General features: G+C 39.2%; 1 protein-coding gene across 1 annotated transcript; it reads right to left on the bottom strand.

The window, feature by feature from the left end:
- Positions 1 to 8,976: 8,976 nt before the first annotated feature.
- Positions 8,977 to 18,896, bottom strand: tnnc1b (troponin C type 1b (slow)). Its single transcript, XM_041064763.1, has 6 exons — positions 18,734 to 18,896; positions 17,675 to 17,705; positions 10,931 to 11,077; positions 10,617 to 10,731; positions 9,833 to 9,969; positions 8,977 to 9,253 (listed from the first exon to the last, which is right to left on the bottom strand). Exons 1-6 carry the CDS (start codon positions 18,755 to 18,757, stop codon positions 9,222 to 9,224), a joined length of 486 nt encoding a protein of 161 aa, XP_040920697.1. The 5' UTR covers positions 18,758 to 18,896; the 3' UTR covers positions 8,977 to 9,221.
- Positions 18,897 to 20,623: the final 1,727 nt, after the last annotated feature.

Genomic DNA, 20,623 nt, shown 5'->3' with positions numbered 1-20,623 from the left:
ATGTGTCCTGTGTTTTCCCCTCCATAGTGTGTTACGTTTATCCCCAGTTTGTGCCTGTTTGTGTGTGTGTGTGTTTGTGTGTGTGCTGGCATAGTCACATGGTTCCTTCTCACCATTCCATCCACTGCTGATCATCCAATCAACTCCAGAGGCTCCAGCTGTATATAAACGCTAGCTCATCCCACAAGACTCCACCAGCCTGTTCAGTCACCTCAGAGGTAACAAACTCTACAGCCCATATTCCCACAGTACCCCCACAAGATCACCCAAGGGACCCAAGGATCCATGGGCTGGAACCGGATCCCTGGTTTCAATTACATGAATGCCACATGGAGAACCCATGTGGGATGACTATTTGGGCCCCACATTCAGTGTAAGTGGGCTAAGTAGGCATGGGGTGTCAGTGGGAAAAACTATGGGGGACCAATATTGTTTTAGTTATTTGGGTGCCACATGGGGAGCCCATGTGGGATGACTACATGGGCATTAGAGGGAATATATGTGGGCTAAATGGGCATGGGCTGGAACTGGGAAAACTATGGCGGACCCATATGGTTTCATTTACATGGGTGCCACATGGGGGAGCCCACATGGAATGACTATTTGGGCCCTACATTCAATGTAAGTGGCTAAGTAGGCATGGGGTGTAAGTGGGAAAAACAACGGGGGACCAATACTGCTTTAGTTACTTGGGTGCCACATGAGGGAGCCCACGTGGGATGACTAATTGGGCCCCAGTCAGTATAGGCTAAGTGGGCTAAGTCGGTATGGTCTGTAAGCCATATAGTTTCAGTATTGTGGGCCCCACAATGGAAGCCTATAAGGGATCAGTTTTTCAGATGCTGCCTCAAAACGATAGAAGATAAAAATGGACTAACACAACTGGCCTATAAAAATTATCTTTCCAACTGACCATACTGAAAATTGAAAAAACAAAAAAAAAAAAAAAACAATCACCTTATAGAAACAATATAGATGCAAAGGGATGAGTATCATTAGGACAAGAATTTCTGAAAGAAGAAGACAAGAATTTCGTAATGCCAGTAAAGCAAACCTAGCCTGTGGTTACAGGTTGGGTGGATTGCCGACAGCAACAGCAGGTCCCTGAAAACCTAAGCCATACTGAGGATAGTCCACCCCGGTTGACAGGAGCAGGGTATAAACCTGAACAGGGGTGGAGAAATGCAGTGTAAGTACATTACTGGCTCAAAAGTGTACAAGAGTAAATAAAACAAGTATAAAACTTGAGTGAAGGAACTTAAAAAGTACTAACATTTTTTATCCTTGTGTATTACTTGTAATATACTCCCTACCCTGATGAGTATGAAACAGATTATAGTTTCTGATCATCCAGCCTAAAAAGATCATGAGAAAATAGTTACGTAACATGGCAAAGACTGAACCCTTTTATTGCCAAGAGAAAAATCAGTTGCAGCAGCTGTAACTGGAAGACAAATAAAAACTAGACACTGGAAAAAAAATAAAATTTAAAAAATTTAAACAATGTGTGTGACTGTGTCACATATATTTTTCCTGTTGCATTTTGGATTAAAGCAGCAGACCAAAGTTTTAAGCAAGTTTCTTTATTACCCTGTGACTATCAGATTTGAAAACCTAAACTCATCTCTTTCTGACATGATTAATATCATAATTATATCATCAGTTGTAAGTATGAAAATAGTCTTTGGTTTTATAGATTATATCAAATTAATTTATTTGTTTGTAAGATTTTCAGAGATATATTCTTTTCTTGTATTATGTTTCAAACATCGCGATTATAAAGATTAGAGTACAGTTTTACAGATTCTGCATTTTACAGGTTTTGCTCCCCTGTTTCTCTGCAAGGCACCAGATTCTGCCACACTTTGGTTCGACCCAGTGCAGCCTTCACAAAGTAGTCCTACAGTGGGTACGGAAAGTATTCAGACCCTCTTAAATTTTTCACTCTTTGTTATATTTCAGCCATTTACTAAAATCATTTAAGTTCATTTTTTTCCTCACATGTACACACAGCACCCCATATTAACAGAGAAACGTGAAATTGTTGACATTTTTGCAGATTTATTAAAAAAGAAAAACTGAAATATCATACGGCCATAAGTATTCAGACCCTTTGCTGTGACCCTCATATATTTAACTCGGGTGCTGTCCATTTCTTCTGATCATGCTTGAGATGGTTCTACACCTTCATTGGAGTCCAGCTGTGTTTGATTATACTGATTGGACTTGATTAGGAAGGCCACACACCTGTCTATATAAGACCTTACAGCTCACAGTGCATGTCAGAGCAAATGAGAATCATGAGGTCAAAGGAACTGCCTGAAGAGCTCAGAGAATGAGGAAAAAAATGAACTTATGATGATTTTAGCAAATGGCTGCAATATAACAGAGTGAAAAATTTAAGGGGGTCTGAATACTTTCCACACCCACTGTATATCAATTTCAGTTTGTGATAGTTAAATTCATTTGTTCACTCCAAATGGCATTATTTCCGACAGATTGTTGTTTAATCATCAGACACGTTGCAAACATCGCGATTATACAGATTAGAGTACAGTGGTCCCAGCAGTCAGTGTTTGATATTTCAGGTCAGTACAGTGCAACTCCACTGATCCAGAACTCTGTGCTCATATTTGCTGAGATGCTGTGTATTTTTTTTAAAGAGAATTCAGATATTAAACAATCCTAACAACCCAAAAAGGAAAATGTCCCAAACTTGTTAAGCTGCCTGACATTGCCTCTCAAGTAAACTTTTTTCCTGACCATGGGGCACATGGCCAGAACATGGTACAAATTACCCCTCAAAGCATTGCTGGTTGCTTTTTTTTTTTTTTTTTTTTTTTTTTTAAACAGATACCAACCGCTTTAGGTTTTGTTTACATATCTAATTGCCTGTTAAAGTGAATGAAAGATCTTCTGTATGTCTAATTGGTCTTATATGGTAGCTACTACACTTCACAATAAGACACACTTCGTGATTGTAATTAATTGTATCGATTATAACCCAAATGAGGCCATTGTAAACTTCCCCTTCATATGGAAACCGTATTCTGATGGCAAGCACAATACACTAATACTGGGTTAGGGCCTCCCTTTGTTTCCACAAGATGTTGGAAACCTTACTTTGAGCTCAACGCTGACATGATTCTTCACATCATTCCTGCTGTCAATCTCCTGTTCTACCACGTCTACCATATGTGTTCTACTGGATCCAGGTCTGGAGACTGGGGAAGGCCAATGAAGTTCACTGAATTCATTGTTATATTCATGAAACCAGTTTGAGATGACTTTTGCGTTGTGACATGGAGCATTATCATGCTGAAAGTAGCCCCTAGAAGACGGAAACTGTGGTCATAAAGGGATGAACGTGGTTAGCAACAACACTCAGACTGTGACATTCAGACCATGACTGATTGAGGCTTTACATGGGTTTCATAGAAGTCACTCACTTGGGCCCCACCTAAAGCCCAGTCAGATCCCTCTTCAAGATGCATAGGTGAGGCCTACCTAAATAGGTGTCAGATAAATTGCCCTGTGGGGTCCCACTTCAAGCTTACATGGGCACACATATGGGGCCTATATGGGTCTCCTTTAACTCACCCAATTGGGCCACACCTAAATCTCAGTCAGAACCCACTTCAAGCCCATATGGGAAAACACAGGCAGGGCACCATGGAAACTGCAGACAAACCCACTTAGGACCCATATTGTAGCCCATTTAGGTCTCAGCTGAAGCCTTTTAAAAGTCACCAATAGAGAAATGACAGCACCACAGGTCTCTGTCCTGTTTTTGTGGAAGAACATTGTATCAAAATTTGAAAGTCAGAGCTTTTTCGTTACTCAGTCCAAACTTCATATTTAAGACTGAATCAAATTTGAGGGCTGTGAATACTTTATTTAATTAAAAATGGAAAATGTGTTGTGCTACTGTGAGTGATTTTGTCGAAAGTTCAGTAATTAAGGTCTCTTCCCTGACATTCTGCCTTATTTCTCTATGGGTTGACATTGGCTATATAGTCCTGATCTATTTCTTTCCTTCACTTCCACTTTCCACTTACAATCCCGATGTTATTTTATCTAGTTAATGATCTTTCTGTTCCACAAGTCAATTAATCACTTGATGCTATTTTTTTTAATATTGTTGCAACTGGGCCTCTCTCTCTTTCAGACCTACCTCCTTTCCATCACCATCATAACCTCCAAGATGTCCAGGGTTTTTATCAACCACCAGCTGGCTGCAGTCCACCACCACCAGCATCTAAACTCCCATCTTCATATGGGTCTGTCATGATCAGACCGTAACAGGGCTGTTTTCTGAACCCTTTTGTTTTGTTTTAAAATCTTCTAGGACATTTGTTGAACCCTTTACAGCCCCTTCTTGGAGGGGTGACTTTGAGTTTAAGTAAAGAGACTTTAATTCACTCATCTCTCCGTCTTGGGGTTTTCTGCATTTGGGTCCTCCTTTCCTCGTGTTCCTGGCTGCCCAGCTTGACAGGGTGTGCTGAGCTATGCTCAGTGAATTCAATGGTTTTCTTTATTTTTATTACTTTCTACATTGTAAATTCATAATGAAGACCACAAAACTATGAAGGAACACATATGGAATTATGTAGTTAACAAAAAAGTGTTAAACCAGCCAGAATATGTTTTATATTTTAGATTCTTCAAAGTAGCCACCTTTTGCTCTGATGACAGCTTTGCACACTCTTGGCAATCAGTTTGATGAGGTAGTCACCTGGAATGATTTTCCAACAGTCTGCAAGGAGTTCCCAGAGGTGCTGAGCAATTGTTGGCTGTTTGACCTTCACTCTGGGGTCCTAGCCATCTCAATTGGGTTTAGGTCAGGTGATTGTGGAGGACAGGTCATCTGATGCAGCACTCCATCAGTCTCCTTCTTGGTCAAATAGCCTCAAAGCCTTAAGGTGTGTTTGGGGTCATTGTCCTATTGAAAAACAAATGATGGTCCAACTAAGAGCAAACCAGATGGGATGGCATATCACTGAAGAATGCTGTGGTAGCTATGCTGGTTAAGTGTGCCTTGAATTTGGAATAAATCACCAACAGTGTCACCAGCAAAGCACCATCACCACACCATCACACCTGTACCACACATTTATAAACCATCCACTCACTTTTTCTGCATTTCACAAAGACACAGCAGGTGGAATCTCAAATTTGGATTCATCAGACCAAAGTACATATTTCCACTGGTCTAATGTCCATTCCTTGTGTTTCTCGGCCCAAACAATTCTCTTTTTCTTCTTGTTCTTCCTCAGTAGCAATTTGCACATCTCACTCAAAACGGGGCCCCCTCTGCAAACATAGGGCCCTACACACAGTGCGTGTTCTGCGTATAGGGAGGGGCGGGGCTGCTGATAATGATAGTATGACTAAAAATAAGAAGACAATAGTAGGATTTATAATAGGACTAATAATACAAACAATAACAATACTAGAGCTAATGATAGTAAGACTAATAATAGGACAAAGAATAGTAGTTAGTTAATCTAATTATGGGGCAGTAGGTGGCCCATAGCCATCAGCTCCACAGCTCTGGGGGCAGATGAACCTGCAGAGAATAGAAGAGAAGAGAGGCAAGAAAGAAGAAAGGGAAGAAGCCGAGTTAGTAACAAGCATTAAGGGATATGAATGTAAACAGAAAGAAAGGGAGAGGAGAAGAGAGGAGTGCATCATGGGAAGTCCCCTCGCCAGTCTAAGCCTATAGCATTTTAACTAGGGGATGATTCAAGGCAAGGCCTGAGCCAGAACTAACTATAAGCTTTATCAAAGAGGAAGCTTTTTAGCCTACTCTAAAATATGGAGAGGGTGTCAGAGTAATTTCATCTAGAGTAACAATATGTTTTACCAGAGTAACATCTAGTGGAGACATTTTTAATGGAATGGAATATAGTAAATGGTGAATGGACTGCATTTATATAGAACTTTTCTAGTCTTTTTGACCACTCAAAGCGCTTTTACATTACAAGTCACATTCACCCATTCACGCACATTCATCCTAAGGCTTTTTGGCACTTTTTGACACACACACATATTCACACACCAATATGCACATCTGGGGCAATTTGGGGTTCAGTATCTTGCCCAAGGATACTCTGACATGAAGACTGAAGGAGCCAGGGATCTACCTCCTGAGCCACAGCCACCCCCATTTATAGGAGTTCAAATGTTTGATAAAAGATGATTCTGTGGAAAGACTATTAAATGTTCAGTTTCAATGCCATATACACTATATGGACAAAAGTATTTGGTCACACCTGTTAAGTGTTGAATTCAAGTGCACCTAGACATGCAATCTCCATTTCCTAACACTTGTGTTACAAAATGGGTCATTCTGAAAAGCTCAGTGACCTCAAGCGAGCTTCGTGGAATGGGTTTCCATGGCTGAGCAGCTGCATGCAAGCCTCACATCACCAAGTTCAATGCCTAGCGGCAAATGGAGTGGTGTAAAGCACACCGACACTGGACTGTGGAGCAGTGGAACTGTGTTCCCCATCGAGCACCTTTGGGATGAACTGGAACAAAAATTGTGAAGAGTGAAAAAAGAGTGGAAGCTGTTATAGCTGGAAAAGGGGGACCAACTCAATATTAAAGGATATGTATTTAGTATAATGTCATTACAGTCCTTTTCTGGACATCACTTTGCCAGCCAGCGGTTTAATGATGACATGCAGCTCTACATGTCATCACTGGTCCAACATCGTCTTTGCACATGTACACACAGACTCCACATTAATTTTTGTGACCTCCAATTGCCATAATTTGGTGTCGTGACCATCAAGGTGAATAACAATATTAGCTGCAAGGCTAGTAATGACAAAAGGTAAGCAAAAGTTAGTAAGTAAATAAGCTAAACTAGCAGATCTGAATAGCACATTGAAGTGTGCTTGGCAAGATAATGAATCCCAAATTGTTGTGTCACAAATTGCCTCCACATACTGTGTGGCAGAGTGCGTGTGAGTGATAGAATAGTGCTGTATGTATAGAAAAGCTGTATGAGTGAGTGTATGAATGGGTGAATGTGGCTTGTAGTATAAAGTGCTTTGTGTGGTTGATAAGACAAGAAAAGCACTATATAAATGCTGTCCATTTATCATGATGCCAGCACCCTAAGATTAGCTTCTATGTCAGAAGCTCCGGCCCCAGGTAGACAGTAAGCAAAGCTAATCGAACATTTTGGATGATGAAGTCCCCTAATACTAGCGTGTGTTGTTAATCCTATCAGTAGGGGAGAAAGTCACAATGAAATAGTCTGGCACATAAGCTAACCACCATAAAAACCAGGAGGGTTCCAGGTTCGAACACCGGTCTGGGCTCTTCTGTGCAGAGTTTGCATGTTCTCCATGTGCCTGTGTGGGTTTTCTCCGGGTACTCCGTCTTCCTCCCACAATCCCAAAAACATCCACATTAAGTTAATTGGCTACTCTACATTGCCCCTAGGTGTGAGTGCGTGTGTGTGTGTGGTTGTCTGTCTTTGTGTGTTAACCCTGCGATTGACTGGCGACCAGTCCAGGGTGTACCCCGCAAAAATGAAATACATTTCAGTACATCACTAGAGCCAGAATGAAAATATATGAAATACATTTCATTTTTGCATTTTTAATGAGATATAATTGTTTAATTTTTAATCGGAATTATTTTTTGACCAGGTCTACAGATGATTCACAGCAATTTTATTGAGATTCAAAAAAATATATCTGTCTGAACTGAAGTGATAGACTAAATAATGCACACTGGCTACACTTTGACTTTCAAAATTGGAGCACTTAATGATGTTTCTGTATTGTAAACGTGCTATGTTGCTACGCCACCACCATTAACTGCGAAAAATTTCCTCTATGTAAGAAAACATGGTTTGGGACTAAACGTGTCGGCTGTGGAAAATTTAACTAATGTTTGTTCATAGGAGGCAGTTTTTAAAAAGAAAGAAATACAGGTGAAAACACACATTGTACATCTACATAAGATCTTATATCTTATATTTCTATTCAAATGGCACACTTCCTTTTTTACTCTTATTTTAAAATCCTATTTCTGTAAATAATGTCTATATTGTTTATTTTTTACCACTAGAGGTTTATATTTGGAGGCTGAGTACCTGTGTATTGCTGCTGTGATAGTGAAATTTCCCAACTTGGGATGAATAAAGTATTTCTATTCTATTCTATTCTATTCTATTCTATACATTGGGACATTTAAAGGAGAGGAGGAAGGAGAAGCAGAAATCAGAACAACAAAAATGAAGGATATGATGCTTACAGTTATTTCAATTTTGAGTGTCCTACACATTATTTGAAACACAGCTCTTTGCATCTAATTAAGACAGGAGACCAGAATAGGCTTCTACATTAGTTGGCAGTGCATGCACCCTGCATGTGGCTCTAGTGATGTACTCAAACACTCCATGTTACACTTACATTTGGTGATGCTGTTGTCTGACTGTTCTGTGGAAAGCAATACATCAGTGAGTCAACAAGTAAATTCTTCCCTTCAGTTCAAAGTTTATATGACATCAGCATTAAGGTGGTAGACACATCTCTTTCTTTGGGTTATTATACCATCTACCAGTGGGTAAACTCAACTGCATGTATAATATACTACCAAAAGGTCCAGACTCTGCATTTATGATGCATCATCATCTGCATTAGCATAATAATAACGCCACATCCCAATCCGTGGTCTGGATCATCACAGTCAGCATGTTGACAAATCTGACAACGTCTTTCTGATACAGCCAGAAAACTATTTTACAACACTCATCAATGTCAGAAAAAAACACAATGAGCATATCAAAAAAAAGCTGAGGCTGGATGATAGAACATTATTATCACTTCCTAAAAATCATATTGTGACAAACTAATCATATCCTTACACAATGGCTTCTTAAGCTCTGTGTTATTTTTCTGAAGATGTAAAATATGATGTAATGAACACATTAAATCACGTTATGACAAAATATACAATTGTGAAAATAATTTTATTGAAAATAGCCTTTATATTTTTGCAGTTGGTGCGAGGAAAACCTTTCAGGGCTTTGGCAGTGTTGTTTGAGAACAACTGACAGGACAGGTGTCTGCTAAGAACAGGTGCATCGTTTGTGTTGTTAAAAGCACACAAGCTGGAAGCATGTCTTCAGTAATGGCCTTTGATGATAATATCAAAAGTGAAGCTAGACGCTGCAGCGTGGCTTCCAGATGACTCCTTTATTCAACACCTTTCATGAACTCCAGAAATTCTGTCGGAAAGAGCACAAACAAAAAATCAACTTATCTATATCTGTATATGTACAGTACCAGACACACCTTCGGAGGAGGAGGTGTGATGGTGCTTTGCTAGTGACACCATTGGTGATTTATTCATCCACAATCACCTGACCCAATTGAGATAGTTTGGGATGAGTTGGACCACAGAGTGAAGGCAAAACAGCCAACAAGCACAAGCACCTCTGGGTACTGCTTCAAGACTGTTGGAAAACCATTCCAGGTGACTATCTCATCAAACTGATTGAGAAAATGCCAAGACTGTGCAAAGCTGTCATCAAAGCAAAAGGTGGCTACTCCGAGGATATCTAAAATATAAAACATATTCTGGTTGGTTTCAACACTTTTTTGTTAACTACGTAATTCCATATGTGTTCCTTCACAGTTTTGATGTCTTCAGTATGAATCTACAATGTAGAAAGTAATAAAAATAAAGGAAAACCACTGAATGAGAAGGTGTGTCCAAACTTTTGACTGGTAACGTGTATATATATATATATGTCTCTATACAGATATAGGTATATAAAGAAATATATTCCTGCTTGCTAACATACCGTCATAATCAATTTTGCCATCATTGTTTTTGTCTCCATCCTTCATCAGCTCCTCAATGTCATCTTCCGTGATGGCCTCCCCAGTGGACTCCAGCATGTTCTTCAGCTCTTCTAAGTCTATGTAGCCATCTCCATTCCTCAACACAAATAAAAGAATTAGGTTTATTACTCATCTGGAACATCTGCCGAGTTGAACCACGGCACTGCTAAATCTCTGCTCTGAGTGTACTGTTCTGAAGCACATCTTTTCTTTCTAACATGGTAACACATTCCAGTGAGGTTTTGGGTATTGATCAAGGTCACTGAGAGAGTTCTGTTTTAATTTAGTGACATTTAAAACATCATCTAAGTTCTGCTAGTATATGGTAAATGGACTGCATTTATGTAGCACTTTTCTAGTCTTAGCAAAATCTCATTCAACAATTCACACACGTTCATACGTTTTTTCGATGCATACTTCACTTTTTTTTACTAACACAAACACACTCACACACAGATTGGGATTCACTGGGAGTCGGGAGTCAGGGATTGTACCTTTAACCTTCTGATTAGCAGACAACCCACTCTAATTCCTGATCCAAGGGGGGCCCCTAGTGGAGTCAGCACTGAATTCTCTAGAATTAGTTGAATTTCTTTAAAATTTTGTCTCTTCTCCTTCAAGCAGCATAACCAAGAACCCATCAAAATACTGTGGCTGTGCCACTTCCTGTGAATATGCACTATGATATCACAAAGACTCAGTATTTGTGTAGTATTTATACAGAAATAAAGAGGAAAAACCTACTTGTCAAACATGCGGAAAAGTTCAGCCAATTCCTCTTCTGATTTTCCTTTGCTCTCCTCTTTCATGCAGCGGACCATCATAACCAAGAATTCATCAAAATCTACTGTGCCACTGCCTGTGAATATGCACCATGACATTAGGAAGACTCAATATCTCAACGTTTTATTTGAAGTTATTCGATCTCTGATAATCCTTTTAATTTGTACTCAAATTGCCTTAGTGTTGTTAAAATTACTTTTGTCCAATTCATGAAACAAACATGATCCTGATGTCTACAGTGCAGCATTGTGACAAACTTAATGATGCTGACATACCATCCTCATCCACCTCATCAATCATCTCCTGTAACTCCTCAGGGGTGGGATTCTGTCCCAGCATTCTCATCACCTTCCCCAACTCTTTGGTGCTGATGCAGCCGTCCTCTGCATCCTGGATGAAGATGTCAAATGCAGCCTTGAACTCTAGAGAAGACACAGCAACTGTTACTGTCTGACAAGAAGATAACTGTTTAAGCTACTTGTAACTCCAAACCTTTACAAATGTTTTAATGAGACACTGGCAGGTTGGCAACCCCAGTGAATCAGTGGAGATGTTTTTGTAAGGGAGGACAAATTTGATGCAAAGGAGAGTTGTCAAGCAAGGTCAAGTTTAACAATAGGAGATATGGATGCTACTGTTAGTTTTGGGACTAAAGAGGTTGAAAATATGCATCGATCAGCCACAACATTAAAACTGGCAACTGGTTTTAATGTTGTGGCTGATCACTGATCACTTCCTTAGGAACACCCGTACACCTGCTTGTTCATGCAGCCTGATGGATCTGGATTTCTGCTGTGGCTGCTGATGTTAGGGTCAGAATTTGGCATCAACCTGCAAGAATGCATGGACCCAACCTGCCTTGTATCAACAATCCATTTTGGCGGTGGTGATGTGATGGTGTGGGGAATGTTTTCTTGGCTCACTTTGGGCCTTAATATCAATCAGTCATGTTGAGTGTTGTTGCAGACCATGTTCATCCCTTTATAGCCACAGTTTCCGTCTTCTAGAGGCTAGGCAGCAGGAATGATATGAAGATTCATGTCAGCGTTGAGCTCCAAGGTTTCCAACATCTTGTGGAAACAAAGGGAGGCCCTAACCCAGTATCAGTGTGTTGTGCTTGCCATCAGAATACGGTTTCCATATGAAGGGGAAGTTTACAATGGCCTCGTTTGGGTTATAATCGACACAATTAATCACAATCACAAAGTGTGTCTTATTGTACAAAAACAGTTTACGCAGTTAAAATCATATATATAACACATACTGCTTTAATAGCAAGGCTTGCATGTCACAGCAGCATTCCCAGACTATAACGAACATCGTTTTTAAATACAACCTGTGAGTAATATTACATTCATGAATTGCAGGACATTAAGGTCCACAAAACACAAAACTGGAACTTCTTTAAAATATATGTATGTGGATGAACCAAATGTTTCAGGTCAAAAGAAAATAATTTGACCCATTTAAAACTAGAAAGTACTCAAAGCGAATACTCCCAAGACAAGTTGCAAATTTCCTGATTTCATCAGAGTCTCAGGCAAACAAATGTGACTGTGTATGTAACCTCTTTGGCCAAGTTTATACGATGTAAATTGTAGAACAGAAAACCACAACATATGTGCAGGTTTCTAATGGCCTGTATTAAACTGTGAATGCTGTGCAAGGTAACAGCCTCATTCCTGGTGAACTTCTGGCATAGACCCTTTGGTGGCATGGAGTAGCTCTCTCTTAGAGGCTCCATCAGGGCTGATGCAAATGCTGGGGGAAAGAAAAAATGTTTACATTCAATGATCCTGTAGTTGTTTTAGCAAGTTTTAGTGAATAAACCAATGTGTCTGAAAGAACACAGCTAAAAGTGCCAACAACAGGAAGGAATATTCTGTTCCAATAAATGGGTCATTCCAGAATTGGAGGACATTTTACATCCCACCCATCAAATTTTAAATAATCCACATACAAAATACTAAAACATGCAGTTTCTGAGTAAATTTACTTGTCCTGAGACCAAATCTAAAAAAAACTGAGAAAAGAATGCTTGAAAATAGTTTTAAAAATACCAAATAAGTTTGGAGTACCCCCTAAAATGCCATTTTTCTCTTGTCCCACACCCCTAATTACCAAATTGAATCTCTAATAAAGCAATTAAAATGAAATTTAAATTTAATTTTTTTGGTATTATTTGTTTCAGTGCTGTCTCTTGTAACTGTGGGAACATTTGTTTTAATAAACATAATATTTCAAATAATAATTATTATTCATGGAACGTGTGTCCCACAACATGCACGCAACCCTGTTACCATAACCTTTTTTAGCACGGTAGAAGAAGAAGAAAGCAGTGAATCAAATGATATGCTGGACTTGACATCATCAAACAGTTTTCCAAAAGAATGGGTAGAGCATGTAGAGTATGTCCTTACTTCTATTTTTGATATTATTATAACATAGTTAGCCTTGATTGAATGTCTCACTCTACCTCATGCAACCCTGTTATGCATATGATCAGAATAAGACAATTATTTTTTTTTCTTTACTTATTTACATAAGTTAGTTTGTCCTCTTGGTCAGCAGTAACAGCTAGCTAAACAGCGAGCTTCTACTCCTGAGAAAAATCTAACATTAGTACCGATTTGCAACCTTGTTACCTGCAACCCTGTTACCGTGATTAGAGTATTGTATTGTAAACGCCAAATAAATCATGTAATAAAAATTGTAACATTGATCTGTAAGTTGAGCTAATCAAGCCTTTAATAGTTTATTACCTATTATTGATGAATATGTAGCAGAAAATCAGAAAAGTGAAGGTTTATTTTTCAAGAATTTTGAAGCCAAAATGTCCTCCAATTCTGGAATGACCCAAATACTTAACTCCCAGTTAATCAGGTGCACTGAGCTAACGCTAATGTAGTCTAACACAAAAGATAAAACTTACTTTGATGAAGGTCTTTTTTGTCTAAACTGTTTTCATGAGGCACTGACAGCACTACTGGCTGTGCATCTTTACTTGTATGACCTTATGACACCACATGGAAATAAATTATAAATGCAATAACTTTGCAAACAAGTCACCAAGCTATGCAACTAGATTTCAGGGTTCTAAAGGTAGCAAATGGAAGATACATTCTCAAATGGTACATTTTACAAAATAGGATACTAATGCTAGCTGACATTAACTTGTTGGTGGGTTTTACAACAACAAATACTTGGCGCATATTGCTTCTAATTATTTAAATAATTAAATCAATGCTGACTAATTTAGAAGTTAGAAAACAAGACTTACGGTGCACAGTTCACGTTTTTGTTGAGCTGAATCTACAACAGACCTGCAAGTGGCAGCAGCACCAGAAGCTGCTGCTAGCAGGGGAAATGGTGAGGCAGGGTGTACTGATGCACCCAGGCACTGAAACTAGCACTGTTTACTATGGTGACTTCCCATGGTTATTGCAGTCTTAATACAGGGAGAGGCTGAGCCAACTCCTAATTTCTCAAGTTTTCATCTAATTCGACAAGTTTTTTTTAAGGGCTTTGCTTAAAACATCAAGGTTTTTCCTCAGATTTTCTGCAGTTACTTTTCAAATGATTATTTCCAGGACATTTTAAGAATACTATCTAGTAAGACTTTAACCTGCAAGTTGCTTTTTAATGTTAAGCTGACCTGTTGTGTGGCTAAAAGGCTTTCAGTGTCACGTTTGTGTTTCAGTTGTCTGTGTTTTACCTATGATCAGCACCAGTTTCAGACTGGCCAGAGAACCAGGATTTTTTCACAGTAGGTAACAAAATTGAACTGGTGGCCCAAAGTGAAAAACATGAGAGCAAAAAGAGGGAGAGGGATATATACTGTTGTGTCATAGTGATCAGCCCAGCCAAGCAGACTGCCTAGCCCACTCTGGTTCAGTGTGGCCATGAACTCCCTTACATTTGCTTCATTCCAGTAAACTAAGTTCACATCGGCTCCACATAACTGCTTACCGTTTGTGTTCACATTATCATCAGTGGTGGAGGAAGTACTGAAGCTTAGTACTTATGTAAAAGTACAAATATCCCGCAAAAAATATACTCAAGTGAAAGTGGAAGTACTGCATCAAGAATCTTACTTAAGTAAAAGTACTAAGTACTTACTTTTAAATTTACTTTCAAGTATTTTTTAAAGTAAAAGTACTCACGCAATGGGTTGTCTCAGTGTTGGGGCCATTTTTTATTCTTTTTTTTTAAATTACTTTATTCATCCCTCCTGGGGAAATTATTCTCTGCATTTTACCCACACCAAGTGAACGAAACACACACACAAGCATTATGCACATGAGCAACATGCACTAGAGACGCTGGGGCAGGGGGCTGCCTAGTGAGGCGCCCGAGGAGCTGGGGAGAATCGGTGCCTTGCTCAGGGGCACCACAGCCATGGTCGCAGAGGCAGGGGAGGTGCGTCTCCTTCACCACCACCATATCCGTTTTTTTTTTTTTTTTGCTTGGTCGAGGGATCGAACCCACAACCCTCGGATCTCAGGCCGCTCCAAAGCCGATTTTGATAAAGAATGTAGATATACTGATTTATGCCTCTGCCTATGTCACCTGCTTAAATACGGCCAAAGATGGCTGTCTAATTCTGAGCTGGAGGGCTCAGGCTCACGCTCAGCCGGCATTGGCTCTGGGTTCATGTCGATGTTACATGTCGTTTCTTCTCGCTGGAATCAGGCCAGTCCACTACCTCGTGCTGCTACCAAATGCGCATTCCGCCATCACTGGGGGTAATAGAACCAGACCCTGATTGCCAACCCTGATTGGTTGGCAATGGCAAACAACGGCTCAACGCAGTCTATTTTTTTTTTTCATACAAGATTTTGAGGAAATAATGTTCATAACATGTAACGAGTAACAGCATAAATTGTAGAAATGTAGTGAAGTAGAAAGTACAGATAATTGCTGCAAAATGTAATGGAGTAAAATCCAAAGTATGCGTTATTATTTTTACTTAAGTGAAGTACAGATACGTAAAAAATACTTAAGTACAGTAACGAAGTACAAATACTTTGTTACATTCCACCACTGATTATCATCATTGAAACACTGAGGCAGCCAGTAGTGGGCTGTTTCTGAATAGTCTTACATGAATAACAAATTTTAAAAATACGTTAAGAAGTGGCTGAGAAGCTCATTGAAAAGAAGCTAAACTCCAATTGCTTCAAATAGCTGCGCATTCAGCAGCAACTCCGCAGACAACTGAGAAAAGGAAACAGCAGTAAACACCAAATACCTTACTTATTAATGCTTGTTAGTTTCTAAGTTCTAAGTTTATTCCATTACTATCCCACAACCGGGGAAATTGATCTCTGCATTTTACCCACACCAAATGAACGAAAGACACACACACAAAGCATGCACATGCACTAGAGATGCCCACTAGGGCGTCTGGGGAGCTGGTATGGGTTGGTGCCTTGCTTAGGGGCACCACAGCTGTGGTCGCAGAAGGGGGGGTGGGCGTTTCCTTCACCACCACCCATATCAATTATGCTTTGTCGAGGGATCGAACCGGCAACCCTCCAATCTCAGGCTGGTCCAAAGTCCGCACTCTTTACTTGCTGCACCACAGCTGCCTCTCTTGTTTAGTGTGTCTACTCAGTTTCACGGTCATTTTTGAGGCTGTAGCTTTTGTAGTTGTGGACAGTAGTTTAAAAAAGTGTTAATAATAATGAAATCATCTGTAATTGAGTCGTATGAACAGTAATTAGGCTATTTGACAACAAAACAATTTTATGTATTGTTTTACAAATCATCAGTCTTAAGTTAACCACTGTGCAATACAAGAATCTCAGTGTGACACTGGCTGTATATGATTGCATCTCCAGATTTGGAGCCAGCCACCAGTTTTGGTGCATTAATTCCAGTTAAAAGTCCTGGGCCATTTTTTTTTTAACTCCACCCCTAATCAGTACCAAACTACTTTTTCTTTCCAGGAGATTTCTTGGAAATCAATTAATACATATATGGAAATTATATTCCTGTTAAGCTAACAAATAAATAAGTAAATGAAAAAAAACAAAAAACAAAGAAAGGACTGTCTGGAACTTTAAGACAATGCTGTTGAATTGGATCAAAAAAAAAATCTTGAAAGCTCCTCTCCCCTTTTTCAATTATTTGTGTTTCAACTTCACCTGAAGAACTGAAATTAGTCAAATAGACACAACTTTGTCACATTACAAAACCTCATCACAGACTCACTGTATTGTAGATTATTGTAGATTCTTATTCTTCAGTGTTGCAAGATTTTAATTGTTTGAATGAATACTTACTGATAGGGGAAGAATCAGAGAAAGTCAGCTCTCTGAAGAAGTGACAGTCTGTGAGTGTTTTATGGCTATTTATTTATTGTAATACCCCTCTCTGTCATGCATTAGCTCTCACTTACAACTACAGTGTTTCTGCTTATCTTGTTCTTTTCATACTGGGAATTTTTAAAATCAATAAACATTCTCCTAATATTAATCCCAGTGGCCCTAAGTGTTGCAGAGAGGAGACCTTTTGTGGCCCAGGAACCGAACTTACTCCCTGGCTCCTTCAGCTTCTCAAAACTAGCAGTAGCATCTATATCAACACTGAAACCTGTCATTGTTTTTTTAGGAACACCAGTCCTGTGTTGCTACGGCAGGCCCATATAATATATCTGCAGTGTGGAATAAAGTTCCTTTCTTTGGAGGCTTGGTGCGGAGTCCATGGAAAGGACTTCATGGATATGCAATATTATCCATGATAAATCCTTCACTGGCGTACTCTTTAAAAGATGGGAACACACTGACTGACATCATTGTTTATCCATTTAGTATATTTGATTGCACTGAATAATATATAAAGGATGTGGATGTGATGTTTGTGTCTATGTGAAAACTTAAATGAAACCTCTCCTTTGCACAGTATTGTTAGTAGTAGTAGTCATACTAGAAGATAAGTGATATGAGTATCAACAGTTGTACTAGTAGGTACATAATGGTAAATATAGATAGTAATAGCAGTAGTAGCTTCCTCACCATTTTTCTGTTCCTCTGTCAAGTTTTCAACCTGTAAGGAAATAAACTCAAATGAACATTTATATGTGTGTATGTGTGTGTTTGTGTGTGTGTGGGGGGGGGGGGTATATTTATAGTTGGAGTACAATTTCAGCTCAGCAACTGTACTGATCACCTCATGCCTGTGCTGCTCTCAGTGTAGTAGGACTGCAGTGTCAAAGTGCTAAGGGGGTGGAGGTCTGGTGTCATCCATTTGTTTTATAGCCATCAGCTGTTCATTCTCATTTTCCTCTTGAACTGTCCAGCTGTTCTTTGTTCTATTGTCAGGCACAGAAATATGACCTAACCACAGCAGCCTGTCACTCTTCTCTGTCTAGGCTTATCATACCTATTGTTTCAGAATTGTACAAGTTGAAGGAACACACATTCTTGTTTTTGTGCTTTCAAACATACCAATTATTTTTCTTTTACAAAAAACCCTAACCCTAGCCCAACCCCTCCAAAAAGGAAAAAAATAACACAGTACCAAGGACATGCCCTCAGTGTCCTCAACAAAAGTTAGAGCCAGTACAAGGACTATGATTTCTATACTGTATGTTACTGAAGTTCTAATGTCTATAGTGTCTATAGCCTATAGAGTTCCAAAATTTGGAACTCTATTCTCTCTATTCTGTGTTGAGTTAATCTAAATAAATAAAAAAGCAACACAAACTATGTCCTCAAAAATCATCAGGTTGAATCCAAACCTCTCGGACACAATCACAACAAAAAGTTTTGTTTTCGACCTTAACAAAGGTCATAGTTACTGCAGGGATTTGCTATAGTATGTGGTTTTGTTCTTGACTATAAGATGTCAGCAGCTGTATGCAGCTGTCACAACGGCCTCTAAACTTTAAACACATGCATGCCAGTAGAGTGTGTTTGTTGTATGTTTTTGTCTTTTTGTTATTGTTGTTGAAGCACACCATTCAATGGTCAGATCTGATTTTCTGATTATCACATGCTTTAGAAGTCATGACCTTAACGTGAATTATCAGAGAAATAAAGTAGCCTATCACACTTGGTATACTCTGTACTCACCGCAGCTTTATATACATCATCCATGGCTGCTGGTCCGTCCCTGCCTCTGACACGCCACCGAACTTTCTACTGCACTCAGATGCAGTACAAATACTGGCAGCAAAAACTGACTCAGTCTTTATTGTTGGACGAGAGTGGCACTAAAAAAGCTCCTGACCCATCCTGCAAAATCCAAGGGTGATGGAGGGAGGAGTGATAAAGAGAGAGACAGTTCTATAAATAGGGAAGAAGAGAAGCTGCCTAACAATAGCGGAACATCAAAAGCACCACCTACATTATGTTCAGCGCAGGCTGTTCTTAGATATGACTTTATACTTTAATGATGTTTTTATTATTATTATTACATAAAATGATTTTATTCTCACCTCTACTGCTCTACAAAGCCTGAACATGGTATTCACATATTTGGTAAAAACGAGATCTGAGAACTGAGACCAGAATGTTACTTTGTGACATTTCTTTTACTGTATAGGGCGTAGAAAACAGCTTACAGTAAGTTTGTAAAACAAAAAACCAAGACAAAACACAGTAACTGCATTTTGCCTGTGCCTCTGTAACTGCATGGCCATCTCTGGCCATGAGATTTCAAACTTAGAGTTGGGCTGTATTTGAACAGAACTACATTGTATGATGTCCTGCCACAAGGGAAATAAAAAGTAGTTATACCTGTTGCAGACAGTGAAAAGCTGCCCATCATAGAGAGGTGGGAAATGTAATATCATTATACTCTGGAAGAAATGTATAGTGTTGCACTTGTTTGTTCTCACAAAACAAACAGCTCCCCAAATCCCCCTATGAGAAGGGTGTGGGGGAAAGGGTTTTCTGAAACAGCTTTACTGTACTCTCTGCCACACAGAGACAGCCAACTACTCAGCTACATTTAGAGAGGCATGTTTAACACATTTCCCTGCACACTCATTTAAGATTATCCAATGGCATAGAGTAGTATCTGTGTTTGAATGGTCTTATGTAATATCTGTGACATCAATTTGTGGGGGTCAAATGTTGTTAAAGGGCTGCAATATTAAGGTGAGGTAACTTGTCTATCTTTGTCTAACTTGTCTATCATTGTTATACATGCATATTCTATATTGTATATTGTATATAGACTCAGTTGGAAGTTTATTAGGTACACATGGCTAAACCTGCAAGTCCATAAGTAAGTTTTTGTTGTTTGCTGTTTACAGAGATGTGATTCAACTTTATGGTTATTTTGGAGGATGTTACAATTTAACAGGTGCTGATGAATTGCATTGCATTATACTAACAGATATTTCTATTATTTTGTCCATACTATCAATTAAGGTAGGCTAAATAACAGAAACACCAAAGACTACATGGTCAAAAATTATAAAAGACATCTGTCCAAGTAGCTGTAATCAATTGACAACAGCCATCTGCTGGGGAGGTTCAAAGTATGGTTTCCAGCATGGTATCACAACCAGACCTTTTCTGATATATGCAACAAAGGATGCTGAGGGCACTTGAGAGGCCAGTTGTGATGCCCCATGTGTATCATCCTTTGGGTGTGTCTTGTCTTCATGTGTGACATCCTCTGGGTGTGTCTGTTCCTCCTGTTTACAGGTGTCTTGAGTGGCTCAACACACCTGGGCTCTGGTGGAGAGTCTATTTAAGCCACTGCAATCGATTGCTCATTCTCTCTCTTTCTCTGTCCACAGGCACACTGTGTGTTTGGTTTGGTCTGATTATGTTGTTTTGAGTTAACCTTTTGTTTTTCTTTCACCTCATTCAACACCTTCATACTCACACTCTTCAATCATGCACACTTTACACTACTGACTCCACTGATTTTCCACATCCCACAATTGGTCTTATTTGGTTTCATTTGGTTAAATAAAGTATTTATTTGAACATTTACATGGCGTTTTC

Source organism: Toxotes jaculatrix, chromosome 2 (genome assembly GCF_017976425.1).
Source record: "Toxotes jaculatrix isolate fToxJac2 chromosome 2, fToxJac2.pri, whole genome shotgun sequence".
Lineage (NCBI taxonomy): Eukaryota > Metazoa > Chordata > Actinopteri > Toxotidae > Toxotes > Toxotes jaculatrix.
Note: the sequence above shows the minus strand (reverse complement) of the source record. Positions and strands in the feature narration are given on the sequence as shown.